Source organism: Diabrotica virgifera, chromosome 9, assembly GCF_917563875.1.
Source record: "Diabrotica virgifera virgifera chromosome 9, PGI_DIABVI_V3a".
Lineage (NCBI taxonomy): Eukaryota > Metazoa > Arthropoda > Insecta > Coleoptera > Chrysomelidae > Diabrotica > Diabrotica virgifera.
In genome coordinates, this window is record NC_065451.1 from 187,537,626 (window position 1) to 187,552,691 (window position 15,066).

A 15,066-nucleotide genomic window follows, 5' to 3' on the forward strand; every position below is an offset into this window, starting at 1 on the left:
ACACATCGGCACAATATCACTTTTTTCTTTGACTTGTTAGCTATGTGTATGTGAAATTTCATGTCAATCCAAGCGGTTCTTTATAATTTAGAGGTGTTGCAATATTTTACCTTTAAAGAACGTACTATTATATTATCAGTAGTAATTGCACAAGAGCTCTAAAATTCTATATTAATTTTAGAGATCGAGTGCAATTTGTTGCGATCAATTCATGAATAAAACTGTTCAAAACCAAAATTTTATTGTAATTTATTTATGTAAGTACAAATTAGTACAATTAAAAAACAGTTGTTGTAAATATTAATTTGACGGTTGAAAGTCATCACCTTTATAATTTTTAAAACATTTATTGTCATTAATGTCACTGAATGTATTTTTTTGGTAGCAACGAAAGGCATCTGACGTAATATACTTGACGACGGGAAATTATCAAAAATTATCGATTTAATTTAGATTTCTGTAACTTTCTATTGGTCAGAATCTCCTATGAATGAAATAATCAGTAGTAATTGCACAAGATCTCTAAAATTATCGAATTTTTCCCGAGTGACACTTTGACAGTTTTAATTTCACGACCCGAAGGGGAGTGAAATTATGTCAAAATGTCACGATGGCAAAAATTCGATAATAATTTTAGAGATCGAGTGCAATTTGTTGCGATTATTTCATGAATAAAACTGTTCAAAACCAAAATGTTATTGTAATTTATTTATGTAAGTACAAATTAGTACAATTAAACATACAGTTGTTATAAATATTTGACGGTTGAAATTCATTATTTTGATTATTTCATTCATAGGAGATTCTGACCAATAGAAAGCTACAGTAATCTGAATTAAATCGATAATTTTTGATAATCTCCCGTCGTTAAGTATATTACGTCAGATGCCCTTCGTTGCTACGAAAAAATACATTCACTGACATTAATGACAATTATTAATGTTTTAAAAATTATAAAAGTGATGACTTTCAATCGTCAAATATTTATAAAAACTGTGTGTTTAATGGTACTTACATAAATAAATTACAATAAAATTTTGGTTTTGAACAGTTTTATTCATGAAATAATCGCAACAAATTGCACTCGACCTTTGAAATTAATATAGAATTTTTGCTCTCGTGGCACTTTGACATAATTAAAACTGTCAAAGTGTCAATCGGGAAAAATTCAATAATTTCAGAGCTCTTGTGCAATTACTAGTGATAATTTTAATCATTAGTTTGTCATTAATGTCACTGAATGTATTTATTCGTAGCAACGAAGGGTATCTGACATAGTATACTTGACGACGGGATATTATCAAAAATTATCGGGTATAACATCACAAGAGAGTGATAATAAATTGAAAGATGCGACAGTTTTTCGAAATTTTTTTGTCTGGCAATAGACACGAGAGCCCGCAGGGCTCGTGTGGCTATTGCCCAATGACAACAAATTTTAGTAAAAATGAAGCATTATTTTCTTATTTATTCTTACTGTCGTGTGATACTCGTAATAGACAAGGCGGAAACGGCGGGTTGGTTGGGAAAAATATTCCCATGAGATATTTTTGCATAATCACATTCGTGAGACATCCCAGAATAAGGTTCAAGAAGTCGCCCACGTGAAAAGTGGGCCAATTTTTTTTTTAACAATTTTTTTTAATCAAATTGCAAAAATTAATATTTTTGGCCCGAACTAATTTTTTTTTAGGTTTTTTGGACCATTCTGGACAAAAAAGGTCTCTTATAGTTTTTCTCTAAAGTTGATCTTTTTCGAGTTATAAGCAATTTAAAATTTGAAAAACGCGAAAATGGCCATTTTTAAGACTTAATAACTCGGTTAAAAATTATTATTATGAAAGTCAGAAGTGAATAAATCAAAGTTTAAAGTCGCCGCTACATGATCCTGAAGAAATCGGTGTCATTAATTCACTACTAAGCTGTTATTTTTAATTAACAACATTGAGCGGTTAGATCGTATTGACTCCGCTGTAAATGTGAGTGCGAGTAAAATGCACAATAATTGAACTGCTGGAATGGCTTCTCTCTCGCACTCCGAATTTACACCGGCCGCACACGTGCATGGCGCTTATTACTATTACTTAAAAATAACAGCTTAGTAATAAAATAATGACAAAAATTTTTTCAGGATCTTGTAGGGGGGGCTTTAAGCTTTGATTTAGTCATATATTGACTTTCATAATAATAACTTTTAAGCGAGTAATTAAGCCTTGAAAATCGCCATTTTTCGTTTTTTTCAATTTTAAATTGCTTATAAGTCGAAAACGATCAACTTTAGAGAAAAATTATAAGAGACCTTTTTTGTCCAGAATGGTCCAAAAAATTAAAGAAAAAGTTGTTCGAGTCAAAAATATTGATTCTTACAATTTGATTAAAAAAAATTGTTAAAAAAAATTGGCCCACTTTTCACGTGGGCGACTTCTTGAACCTTATTCTGGGATATCTCACGAATGTGATTATGCAAAAAAATCTCATGGGAATATTTTTCCCTTCGAACCCGCCGTTTTCGCCTTGTTTATAAGAATATTTTTTAATACGTATATTATGGATATTTTCTTAAATGTGACAGTTGTCAAAACTAGGAAACTGGTTGCCATTAAACAGAAACAATCTATTTAAAAAAATTCTATCGGTAATTTTCTACAGTAGATAATTCTCAGTACATATAATTTTAATCTGATTGGACAGAATTAAACACGTGATCAAATATCTTACTATACGATTGGAAGTTAAAATCATTAAAAAATAATCAGTTTAATTTTTATTTCTGTAGCTTTATTATTGGTCAGAATCTCCTATGAATGAAATAATCAATGAAGTTAAATAAGGTTATAGGGAAGCCGGAAACAATTTCGGCAAATACGGAAATTTTTGACAAAGCCCTGTGGTTATATAATAATAATGGTAAATAACAACATATACTATTTGTTTTAGATACTCAAACTCAATCACCCTCGGTCAGTGTCAAACTAGAGACATTTGAAAAGAGTCAGTATTATATTGGATTTGCCTTTAAAGTAAGTTATTTACGTAAAACGTATATTAATAATATTTTTATATGTTGCTCCAATTTGTCTTTGCCCACGCGTCACGATTCATTTTCAAACAAATTAAATCAAAACATAAAATGAAAATTACGCCCAGGGGTTATAGTATATAATATACTGCATACAAAATGTATATATGTACACATTAACGTTCGTTTCACTTTATGTTTTGACTTAATTTGTTTGAAAATAAATCGTGACGCATAGGAAAAGTTAGAATGGTAGAACATCATATTTATTTTTTTTTTCATAGAAGCCGTAGGTTTTAAACCGGTCTTACTTGGAGCCAGCAGGCTTATAGTATATTATACCTTCGAAATTCACTAGCTTGTACAGGTTTAGTGGATGAGTCCTAGTAGTTTTTAGTCATTTAGTAGCCGACAAAAATTGTTTACCTCCTACCATCGAATTTTTTGTAGTCCTATACGATCTGCTTGACTGTTTTGGGATATGTGCACCAGAATCTGCAGCTTGAGTCTCCATAACACAGTTCAATTGTATTGAGGTGATTCTTAACTGGCGCAAATCCAGTATTGAAGCCTGTTATATCTTCTTCTTCATATTCCATCTCCTCTTTAGAAGGTAGGCAACTATAATGGCAATTCGCACTTTTGATACCACTGCTCTAAAAATATCAGTAGAAGTTCAGTTAAACCAAGCTTTCAAATTGTTTAACGAGGAGATACGTCTTCTTCCGCGACTGCTTCTGTATTCGTTCTTGTATTATGAATTGCAAAAAGTTATAAAGCTCGCCCCTCACGACATGTCCCAGATATTTCAGTTTTCTTACGTTAATTGTACCTCTCTTTCTTTTTCCATTCTTCTCAACACCTCGATATTCGTGATTCTATCCACCCAACTTATTCTTAATATCCTTCTGTCTGATTTATTTTTCTTTAAAGGATGATTATTTTCGAAGAACCTCGAAATGGAGAACCTTCAATTTTAAATAACTCGAATGTGGTGCAATTTTTTGGGAGAACTTAACAGACATCTTTTAAAGACCATTAAAATGCCTTTCAAATAAGCTCTGGCAAAAGTTTTTTGAATAAGAACTGACTGACTTACGAAGAAAATAAAGTCGCTCTCTGCTTTTTTCTGTTTGAAATGTAAAAATTAAACCCTCGTCGTTACAATTCTAATAGAAAAGAAATTCTACAATGAATGTTTGGATTTTTTCATATTATGAATACTTTTAGATTTATTTAAGAAAAAATCTTTTTTTTTAATTTTAAAAATGTAATTTTCGATTTATTCAACTATTTTTTTCTAAACTAGTTAATTTCAAGTGAGAAGCTATTCAGTTTTATTAGGATTGTAACGACGAGGGTTTAATTTTTTACATGTAAAACAGAAAAAAGCAGAGCGACTTTATTTTCGTCATAAGTCAGTGAGTTATTATGCAAAAAACTTTTGTCAGAGCTTATTTGAAAGGTATTTTAATTTTCTTTAAAAGATGTCTGTTAAGTTTTTCCAAAAAATTAGTTATTTGAGATTAAAGATTATCCATTTCGATGTTCTTCAAAAATAACCATCTTTTAAAGAGCAATAACTCAGTCATTATTGGGTTAACATAGGTCTTTCAGATGCCAATCTCTTTGTTTGTTTTTATTAACTACATTTTTTTTAATGATTTTTCTATAAAGTAAATTTTTTTAAGTTATTCATGAAAACCAGTTATAAAACATGAGTTTTTTCAATGAAAAATGCATTGTTTCAATCGCAAATAACTTGGAGAGTGTCAATTCTGCAAAAAATTTTATAGATCAAAATTTTTCTCAGAATTGGTCACTCTATCGATTTCCATACTTATTTTGATTGAAAAAATGTTCATCTCCTAGATGACGTTGTTTTCACCCCCAGGGCAAACGCGCAGTTCGGCAGGGTAGATTTTGACAAAGATTTTCAAGGAAAATTTTCAAGGAAATCGACCATGGTTCTCAAAATTCCACGAGAAAGTGGCTGCTGATTGGACTATTTAAATAACTTAAAAAATCTAAAATTATAACCATACATACTATCTGCGTTATGTTCATACTTGCAGATTTTATTAGCATTTGATTTGATCAGATCAGAAATGATATCATACGCATTAAGTATCATTTTTCTATCTTAAAAAACCTAACTTAATTACACAATATTTTCTTGTTTTAGGGAACCTGGTTTGAAGCTTTGCTACACTGTAAACTACTCAATATGGACTTAGTGAGTGTTGAGACCGAAGCAGAAAATGATTTTCTTTTTGATAAGATGAAGGCGCTATGTAAGTATTGTGGGTTTATATAAAACATAACTTACACATTGATTTCTGGAGTTCACTAATTTTTGTTCTGGACCATTGTTCTTTCGCACGATTTCTGAAGTTGAAAACTATTTCAGCTATTTGAGAATCTGATCGCACTTCAATATTTTTTAGTATTTTTTTAGGTCTATCATATTCTTTTAATTTCTCTATTTTGACCCAACAGTGTTTTTTATAAGTTGTGTTGTTTCGCTTATTGGTTGGACCAATTCATCCATCTGGTAAAATTAGAGCATTGTGTATTCCCATCTGTTGTTTTGATTTTCTCGTAGATGCCTGTAGAGCCACTTACTTATTCGAACTTCTTCTGCAGTTGCATAAACCGTCAACATATTGAATTTTTATTCTCACAACTAGCTTCTTCTGAAATAAATGAGATACCTATATTACTTTGAAGAGTATAATTGGATCGGAAACCATCGGCGTGATCTAGTCTATAGATTGTATATTGAGACATTTTGCCATTGGAAGTGACCAATCTGATGGGAATTTATTTTATTTATTTATTTATTTATTTATTTATTTATTTATTTATTTATTTATTTATTTATTTATTTATTTATTTATTTATTTATTTATTTATTTATTTATTTATTTATTTATTTATTTATTTATTTATTTATATTTATTTATTTATTTATTTATTATTTATTTATTCATTTATTTATTTACTTATTTATTTATTTCGTTATTCCCATCAGATTGGTTACTCCCAATGGCAAAATGTCTCAATATACACTCTATAGAATAGTAAGTTCAATACTCAACCGTTGTTTTGCTTTATTGTATGTATTTATTTTAAATCATGACATGGTTGTTTTTATGTTTTTATATACCTACATATAATATGTACATTTTTGTATTTTTGTTAATTTTACCTTGTAGTTTGTAATTGTGAAGACTTTATGTACTGGGCCTGAAGATGAGGCATAAATTGTAAGCCTCGAAACCGGTTGTACCATGATTGTATAACAACTATTAAACATAAAAACTCTAAGATTGCGAGTATTGACTCAATTCCTATTATATCCAATATAGGCTATTGATTATATTCAAAATAAGATAGCTAAAAGGAACTACAACGTTAACGGGGTTTTATTATTTCATATGGTCAATGGACATCTATATAAGAAAAAACCGTGGAGTGCTACTATTTGAAGGGGTGCGTTTTTGAGAAATTGGTGAATTAGTCCCTGGGCACAGATTACATTAGGGTGAGTTCTATGCACTTTTGGTACAAACATATCTACATAAAAATTGTTCCTGGTTAAATTTCTTATCTAAATATCACTATTTAAAGTCAATGATACTTTTTTTTACAAAAATATATTCAAAAGAAGAAGCCCAAAGAACCCCAAAAGAAAGAAATTGTGTTTTTTGTCCCATAACTTTTGTCCACGAGGATATAGGTATAGACATTGCTTTACAGAAAAGAAACCTACATATTTATTCTTTAAAATGTTGTTTGGTCGAGGTAATTAGGATTTATAGTTTTGGAAATATGATTTTTCAAATTTCGCCACTTACAGCAATTTTGGGCAATTTTCCTTGTTATTTCGCAAATATTGTCCTGTAACTTTTTTCTATGTAAGTTTAGGCATTTGCAATGGTACATGTAAGTGGAATAGAAATCAATTACCTTTAAAATGGTCTACTGTATAACGTTGTACGACTTTTTTAAAAGAGATTATCCTTTTAACATTATACATAGTATTTATACTTTTAACAATTTCTTATAATACATATAATATAAAAATAAAATAATATTATTATAGAATATAATATAATATACAGTGAGCACGTAAAGGTTGGAATAAATTCATTTTCTCGAGAATGGACAATTTTGCAAAAAAAATCCCGAAAGAGGTCAATTTTTATTTTTAAATTACGACTTTTTGGCATACATATCATACTAGTGACGTCATCCATCTGGGCGTGATGACGTCATCGATGATTTTTTAAATGGGAATAGGGATCACGTGATAGCTTATTTGAAAGGTAATTTAATTCTCTATTCAGTAATATAAACATTTACATAACTATTTATACAGGGTGTCCAAGAAAACATTTTTTAAATTTAATTTATTGGCATACAAAGAAGAATGCGTGTAATTTATTTAATCCAAAATACATTTTACTGCTCTCAGAAAACAGAAAAAAATGTTTATATGAAAAATATTCATTGCTTTTCGCTTAAACTAAATGTTCAAACTGTCCAGAGGAAGGTGGGTGGCGGCTTTTATATTGAATTTAAGCAAAAAACAATATTTATTTGTCAAATAAACATTATTTCCTGTTTTCTGATAGCAGTAAAATGTATTGTGAGTTAAATAAATTACACACATTCTTCTTTTTATGTCAATATATTTAATTAAAAAAAATTTTTTTTGGACACTCTGTATAAATAAATATGTTAATGTTTATATTACTGAATGGAGAATTAAATTACCTTTCAAATGAGCTATCACATGACCCCTATTCTCATTTAAAAAATTTTAAGATGACGTCATCACGCCCAGATGGGTGACGTCACTAGTATGATACATATGCCAAAAAGTCGCAATTTAAAAATGAAAATTGACCTGTTTTGGGATTTTTTTCCAAAATCGTCTATTCTCGAGAAAATGAATTTATTCCAACCTTTACGTGCTCACTGTATAGAATATATATATAATATAATATTATATTATATATAGTATATATAATATAATATTATATTATATATTATATATTATATATTATATATTATATATTATATATTATATAATACTCAACATAAACAAATAGATATTATTTTTTACGAATATTTTTAAGTTTCTCATTATAACTTTTTTTTTCTTGTACATGAATATACTATATATTGCTCAATAAAGAGGGCTTACTTTCTGTTCTTTAAAATAGTGTATCATCCATATTTAAATAATGGAAACCGAGTGATTCTTTGGTATTTTTTTACCTGTATTATTTAAAATTATTTCTTTTACAAAAATTACATAAACATTAGTCTTAGAAAACATCACTTTAGTTAAAATTATTTAAACGTTGACATTTAAAAAATTTTCAAAGTCAGAGTCCATCTCTTCGTTAGTCTTAGCTTCAATATCTTCGTCTCACACCTCAGTTTTTATCTTAGAGTTCCCACAATTAGTACCCATGCACAGGCACCCTTTGCAGAATATTGAACAACTAATTCCTATCTTCCTACAACCGCAGTTTTTTGTACATGCTTTGGTACATTTACATGCTATTTTTTTCAAGCAAAGCTTGTGGCGCAGGATCTTTGACAGTAAATATTGGAATTAATCCATATTTTGAAGTTTTCCCGGCCGAGTCAAGTGGATTCAAAGTATTACCTATAAAAAATAAGATTCAATCATAACACACAATCACATAAAAAAGTTATAATGAGAAATTTAAAAAATAATCCTAAAATCAAAAATCGTTGCAAGTAATTATTACATTTTGAAAAAGCATATCTCATTCAAAAATAATCCTAGAATGTTTTATAATACACCATTTTAAAGTAAACAGAATAAGCATTCTTTTTTATTATTATAATGTATACCTAAATGTAGAACAAAAAAAAGTTATATTGGGAAATTAAAAAATAATCTTAAAAAATATAAAACTCGTTAAAAGTATAAAATCTTGAAAGAGATAACCTCTTTAAAAGAAGTCCTACAACATTATACAGTAGAACATTTTAAATGTAATTGATTTCTATTCCACTTACATGTACCATTGCATATGCCTAAAGTTACGTAGAAAAAAGTTGCAGGACAATATTTGCGAAATAACAAGGAAAATTGCCCAAAATTGCTGTGAGTGGCGAATTTGAAAAATCATATTTCTAAAACTGTAAATCCTAATGACCTCTACCAAACATCGTTTTAAAGAGAAAATATGTAAGTTTTTTTCTGTGAAGCAATGTCTATACCTATATCCCCGTGGACAAAAGTTATGGGACAAAAAACAAAATTTCTTTCTTTTGGGTTTCTTTGTGCTTTTTCTTTTGAATATATTTTTGTAAAAAAAATATATTTGACTTTAAAAAGTTACATTTAGAAAGGAAATTTAACCAGGAACAATTTTTATGTAGACGTGTTTGTACCAAAAGTGCATAGAACTCACCCTAATGTAACCTGTGCCCAGGGACTAATTCACCCATTTCTCAAAAACGCACCCCTTTAAATGGTAGCACTCCGCGGTTTTTTCATAGATAGAGATTCATTGACCATATGAAATAATAAAACCCCGTTAACGTTGTAGTTCCTTTCTATAGTACATCATCAATAGCCTAATAGTATAATGGACTCGCATTGGCAACCCTTTCATCATTTGAAAACATAATGTTTGTATCTTTATTAGATACCTGGCTAATTTTATAATAACAAACCAAAAACTTTTTCCGAATCTATAATTACTTTTCAAATTCGTGTGAGTTGTACGTCAAGTTTACTTAATTACCAATGTCTTTGGTAGCCCATGTGGTATTCCAATGCAAGATTAAAAAAAATACTAACAATGTTTCCATACAATACTATCACTTTATTCTTTACAAATCTTCTTTTTTCGTATTTGTTAATTTTATATTTACTACAATTTTGTTCATTGTCAACAATTCTTCTTCTTCGTAGTCGGTCATCCAATTCAGACATCGTACCACCTTGAATTTTCAATGGTTTCTTTTAAATTGTATCCTTCTTTCTCTATCCTCTGCAACTCTGAAACAAAGGTTCAGTGGAGCTCCGATTTTTTTGTATGATGTGGTGCACATAACTTGTTGGTGATTTATATCGCATTCTCGCTTCTTGCACCATCCCTTGCCATGTCAGCTTCTTCAGACCAACTCTACACACTACATGACCAAAATAAATAATAAATTTTTCGACCACAATGTTTCGAAGCCCACTTGTAACGTGTAGCTATCTAAGAGTGGACTTTTTGGTCCGTCTTACGGTCTAGCTAGGCTATTCACAACATTCTTCGCCAGTAAATTCAAACGAGTCTATAGTTTATTAATTTTCTTTATAAAGACCAGCATCCAAAAATGAAGAAGACCATTGTGTTTACATGCCTTATATTTGTAGCCAGGGTGATGTGGCTTTTACATACTTAGGTGGGCTTAGTCATTGCCCCATTGGCCATGCTTGGCTTTATTTTTATTTATTTGCTGCATCATCCGGAATTTATTATAGGTACCCGGACCCTCAAAGTGATTTACCACTTCGATTTCATTGATTCTGACCATGTCTAACTCCGCCTAACTATAAGTTAGGCTGTTGATTCTTCTGTCGCCCATGGATATGCCCCCTTCCCATTCTACGGAGAATAGGGCTTACCACGCAGCCCTGACTTACTTCCTTACCGACCCTAAACGTCTTAGAGAGTTCTCCATGTGCCCTCAGTTTTCCATGTAGAGGTTTACTAGCAATGCCACTAAATATTTTGGATCACCGATTTCCTCCACGTATTTCCACATTTTGTCCCATCTGGCACAGTCAAATATTTTCTGTAATCAATCAATTCATACATAAACATTATAAACATTATAAAAGTTATTTATTTAGTTATTATTTAATTCTAGTTGGAGGTGATGATGACTATCGATTTTGGTCATCAGGATCCCTTCTCGTTGACGACAAATGGGTATGGATGGGAACAGGTCTACCAATAACATACTTCAACTGGATGGAAAAACAGCCCGACAATGCCAGGAAGAATGAAAAATGTCTTGAAATTAGATATAATCCCCATGGTGGTCTTCTATGGAATGACGAAAATCAAAATAAGGACTTGCACGTTGTTTGTGAATCTAAAATGTGAAAAACTGTAGAATATTGTCTTGGTTATAATACAGTCTACTTACCTTTAGAAATGAAAATTGTTTTGTGCAATAGTTGAATATTTTATTTCTATTAGATAGATACCTTTCTTTCCTTCGTGTTTCTCGCTGCTACATACTGCTACTTTATCCGTTTTTCGAAATGAATCCAGGTATGCCCCCTACACGCCATACTTCTTCTTCTTCTTGATTAGCTTTACAGCTCGGGGTGAGCCTTCGCTGCACCCACTATACTTCTACGGTCCCTATCTTCTACGATCTTACGCTTCCATTTCCCATTGTTATACTGCAGTCCTAGATAAATCGGCTTCAACATCTTCCTTCCATCTTTTTCTGGGACAGCCTACTGATCTTCTACCATCTGGTCTCAATAAACAATGTCTTTAACACTCTGTCTTCCTCTGATCTTGATACATGACATGCCCATATTATCCGGTTAGTTTTTATAAGTCAAACTATGTTTTCAGTACCATAGAGAAGAGAGTCCCAATTCAGCATTGCGGCGCCTTTTCAACTCTCCTGTCAGTTCATCTCTTTGATGGCCAAATATAATTCTGAGAACCTTCCTTCCAAATACCAGCAGCTTATTTATTTTCCGCTGTTGTAGAGTCAATGTTTTACTTTAATATGTAACAATTGGGGGAATAATTGATAATATACTGTCTTAATTTAGATTGTCTGTGCAGCTTAGATCTTAATACTGATGATAGAGATTATAATGCTCTATTCCCCGCAGCTATCTTTTGAGGCCCCTTTCTATGTGGATGTCATCTCTGATTACCGCCTCCAGAAATTTAAACTCTTTTACTAATTCGAAGTTGTGTTAATTAATAGTTATGTTCTTCCAAACTCTTTGTCATCTGTGATATACGGTCATATAACCAGTATGCACGTCAATGATATGCCAAAAAAATGCGCAATAACAACCTCTTAAAACCTACCAAGTTTTATTTGCATATCTCAACGGGTTTTAGAGCAATAAATAAATCGTCAGTTTGTAAGAAAAAATTCAATATCCCGTATCTAGGAAACGAAGCATATGCGGACATATGTTTATAAAGCAAACGGTCGTTATTTTTTTATGCAGAATTACTCGTTTAAGTTTGTGGCACTTATTTAGAAACACCCTGTATTGATGAAAAACGTTGCTAGTTGTTAAAGTACAAAACTTTTTTATTATCCAACATAAGCGAATGAATCAAAAAGCATAATGTTAAGAAAGCCTAAGGCTATAGTCGAGTTTTAATTTCAATATTTTATATACGAAAACAAAAATTCCACAGGGTGTTCCAATCTTAGAGAAAAAAACACACTACCATTGTTACACCCGGTATACAATGACACTTATCTGCTTAGCAACATCAAAAATGTCTCATTTTTAAGGTGATGCCTTAATTTTGATGCTTAGTGTATTAGTTACAATGATTTAAGAAGATAGTTTTATTCATGAAATAATTTAATAAACTCCCCTTCGGGTCGTGAAATTATAACTGTCAAAGTGTCATTCGAAATACAAATAGATAATTTTAGAGCTCTAGTCTAATTACTACTGATAGATAATGATTTCAATATGAATAACTAAGGGCGTGGCGTCCTGCAAGGTGGTAAAAATTACAAGAAAAACACAAGATAAATATCTTAAGGAAAAGAAATGAAAAACTTATTATTGTTACCAAAAAACTTGGAAAAAGAAATAAGTCTTCACTAGGACATACTAAACACAAAAGAAAAAGGGCCTTGAAAATAAGAATATGAGGTAGATTTTTGATTTATTTTAGATAGACTTGTAGTTATTTAATCCGTGGCGCTACAACGCTTCGTGACTTTTAGCCAACTCGACAACATGCCTCACATGCCTCCGTTTCTCTCTGTCTTAAGAAATCGTCATCCAATTCTCCACTCCCATACTTAACATCTTCTGCTATATTATCTCGCCACTGGAGTCGAGGGCGTCCGCGTGGTCTTCTTCCAGTTGGGACTTCCTCCCAGACTAGTCTTACTGTTCTTTCGTCAAAATATCTTCCGGGATTTCCTGCCCATTGGACTCTTCTGGACTTCATTCATTTTATTATGTTAGTGTCTGGGTATAGTAACTTCTTCTTCAGGTGCCATCTCCGCTACAGAGTTTAACAATCATCATAGCTATTTTAATTTTTGAGGCAGTAGCTCTAAATAGTTGTTTTGAACTGCATCCAAACCACTCTCGCAGGTTCTTCAACCATGAAATTCGTCTTCTTCCGATGCTTCTTCTGCCATCTATGTTTCCCTGCATTATGAGTCGTAGGATGCCATACCTCTCGCCCCGCATCACATGTCCGAGATACTGCAGCTTCTTTTCTTTAATTGTAAGTCCAACTTCCTTCTCTTTACCTATTCTTCTCAGTACTTCATTGTTTGTAACTCTATCTACCCAGGAAACCCTCATAATTATTATATAGGTCCACATTTCAAAGGTGTTAAGTCGTCTCATTGTCTCTACATTTAACGTCCATGATTCCACTCCATAGTATAGAACACTGTAGACGTAACATTTTGTTAGGCGTACTTTAAGAACTAATGTTAAATCTTTGCTACATAGGACCTTTTATATTTTTATAAAATTAGAACGTGCTTTTTCGATTCTGACTTTTATTTCTGCAGTGTAGTCATTATTTTCTGTTATAAGTGTTCCTATGTAAGTGTACTTTTTTACTCTTTCGATCTGCTGGCCCTCTACTATCAAGATTTCGTTAGTATTAGGGTTGTTTTTACTAATTTTCATAATCTTCGTCTTTTTGATATTGAGAGAGAGTCCGTACTCCATACTACACCTTACTATTTTACTCATGAGTCTTTGCAGGTCTTGTAAACTATCGGCTATTATTACTGTATCATCTGCATATTTGATGTTGTTAACTAAGACTAAATTTATAAGACTCCATGTATAGTAACTAAACAGATACAAAGATACAACTGTATAAAATAATTATCCGACCCGTAGTAATGAATAGTAGCGAAACGTGGACGATAACAAAGTGTTACAATTAAAATAATGATCGAGAAATGCTACTAGAGTTATTCGTAAAGTGAAAACAAATCTTACTCTTCAAGTATGTATATTAATATATTTTATTATAAAATACAAAAAAATAGTGAATCTCTCTCTATCTTATCTCAGGGGTTTACAGTTGGTTCACAGAGGGGGATCCTGGTTAATTGTGAGCATTGACACAACCTATAACTACAATTATTTATTGAACATAAAATAAAAACAGAAAAATGAAGCAAAATATAGGAAAAATGTAATGACTATTGAAACTATTAACTATAAAATAATACTGTGAAGACTTAAAAAGACCGTAACTTACGACATACAATACACCGTTCAATGAATATACAATACACCCTGACGAATAAAATGCACCTATATTAAGCAAGAATCAGATTATGTACCGTAACCCTACTATATTAATATTATCAAATATGAGGTGAATAATTTATACCCTGAAGTGTCAGTTACCTACTTCTTGCAAGTCTACATGTGGAGTTAACTAAGTACAATAAGTATATCATGTATTCACTCTGTTAATAGATTAATACCCTCGTACAGCGCCATATTCAGGTGTACAATAAGGGTAACAGGAAGGACTTAGATCTGAACAAAATGGTAGGTATAGACACAGTATAGGATAGATGGTATATATAAAAATAGAGGTTATTTTGTTATTGGTACCGACTTATGGGCCTCTGTTCTTGCTTACGGTTTTGTAGGTGGGTGTTCCAGTGGTGGTGACTCTGGTTACACTAGGTGTTGGTTGAAACTACCAGCTGGTTACTAGCTGTTGGACTGCGGACTGCCACTAGTCGCCAAGTTATGTCCTCACGAAATT

General features: G+C 31.4%; 1 protein-coding gene across 1 annotated transcript in view; it reads left to right on the forward strand.

Annotated features, from left to right (window-relative positions):
• The window catches only part of LOC114332413 (perlucin-like), a 29,662-nt gene extending 18,411 nt beyond the window's left edge, over positions 1-11,251 (forward strand). Inside the window, exons 2-4 of the mRNA XM_028282212.2 lie at positions 2,938-3,020; positions 5,205-5,313; positions 10,940-11,251. Coding sequence (XP_028138013.1) covers positions 2,938-3,020; positions 5,205-5,313; positions 10,940-11,178 — 431 coding nt within the window. The 3' untranslated portion in view covers positions 11,179-11,251. The remainder of the gene's footprint in view (positions 1-2,937; positions 3,021-5,204; positions 5,314-10,939) is intronic.
• The last annotated feature ends 3,815 nt before the right edge of the window (positions 11,252-15,066 follow it).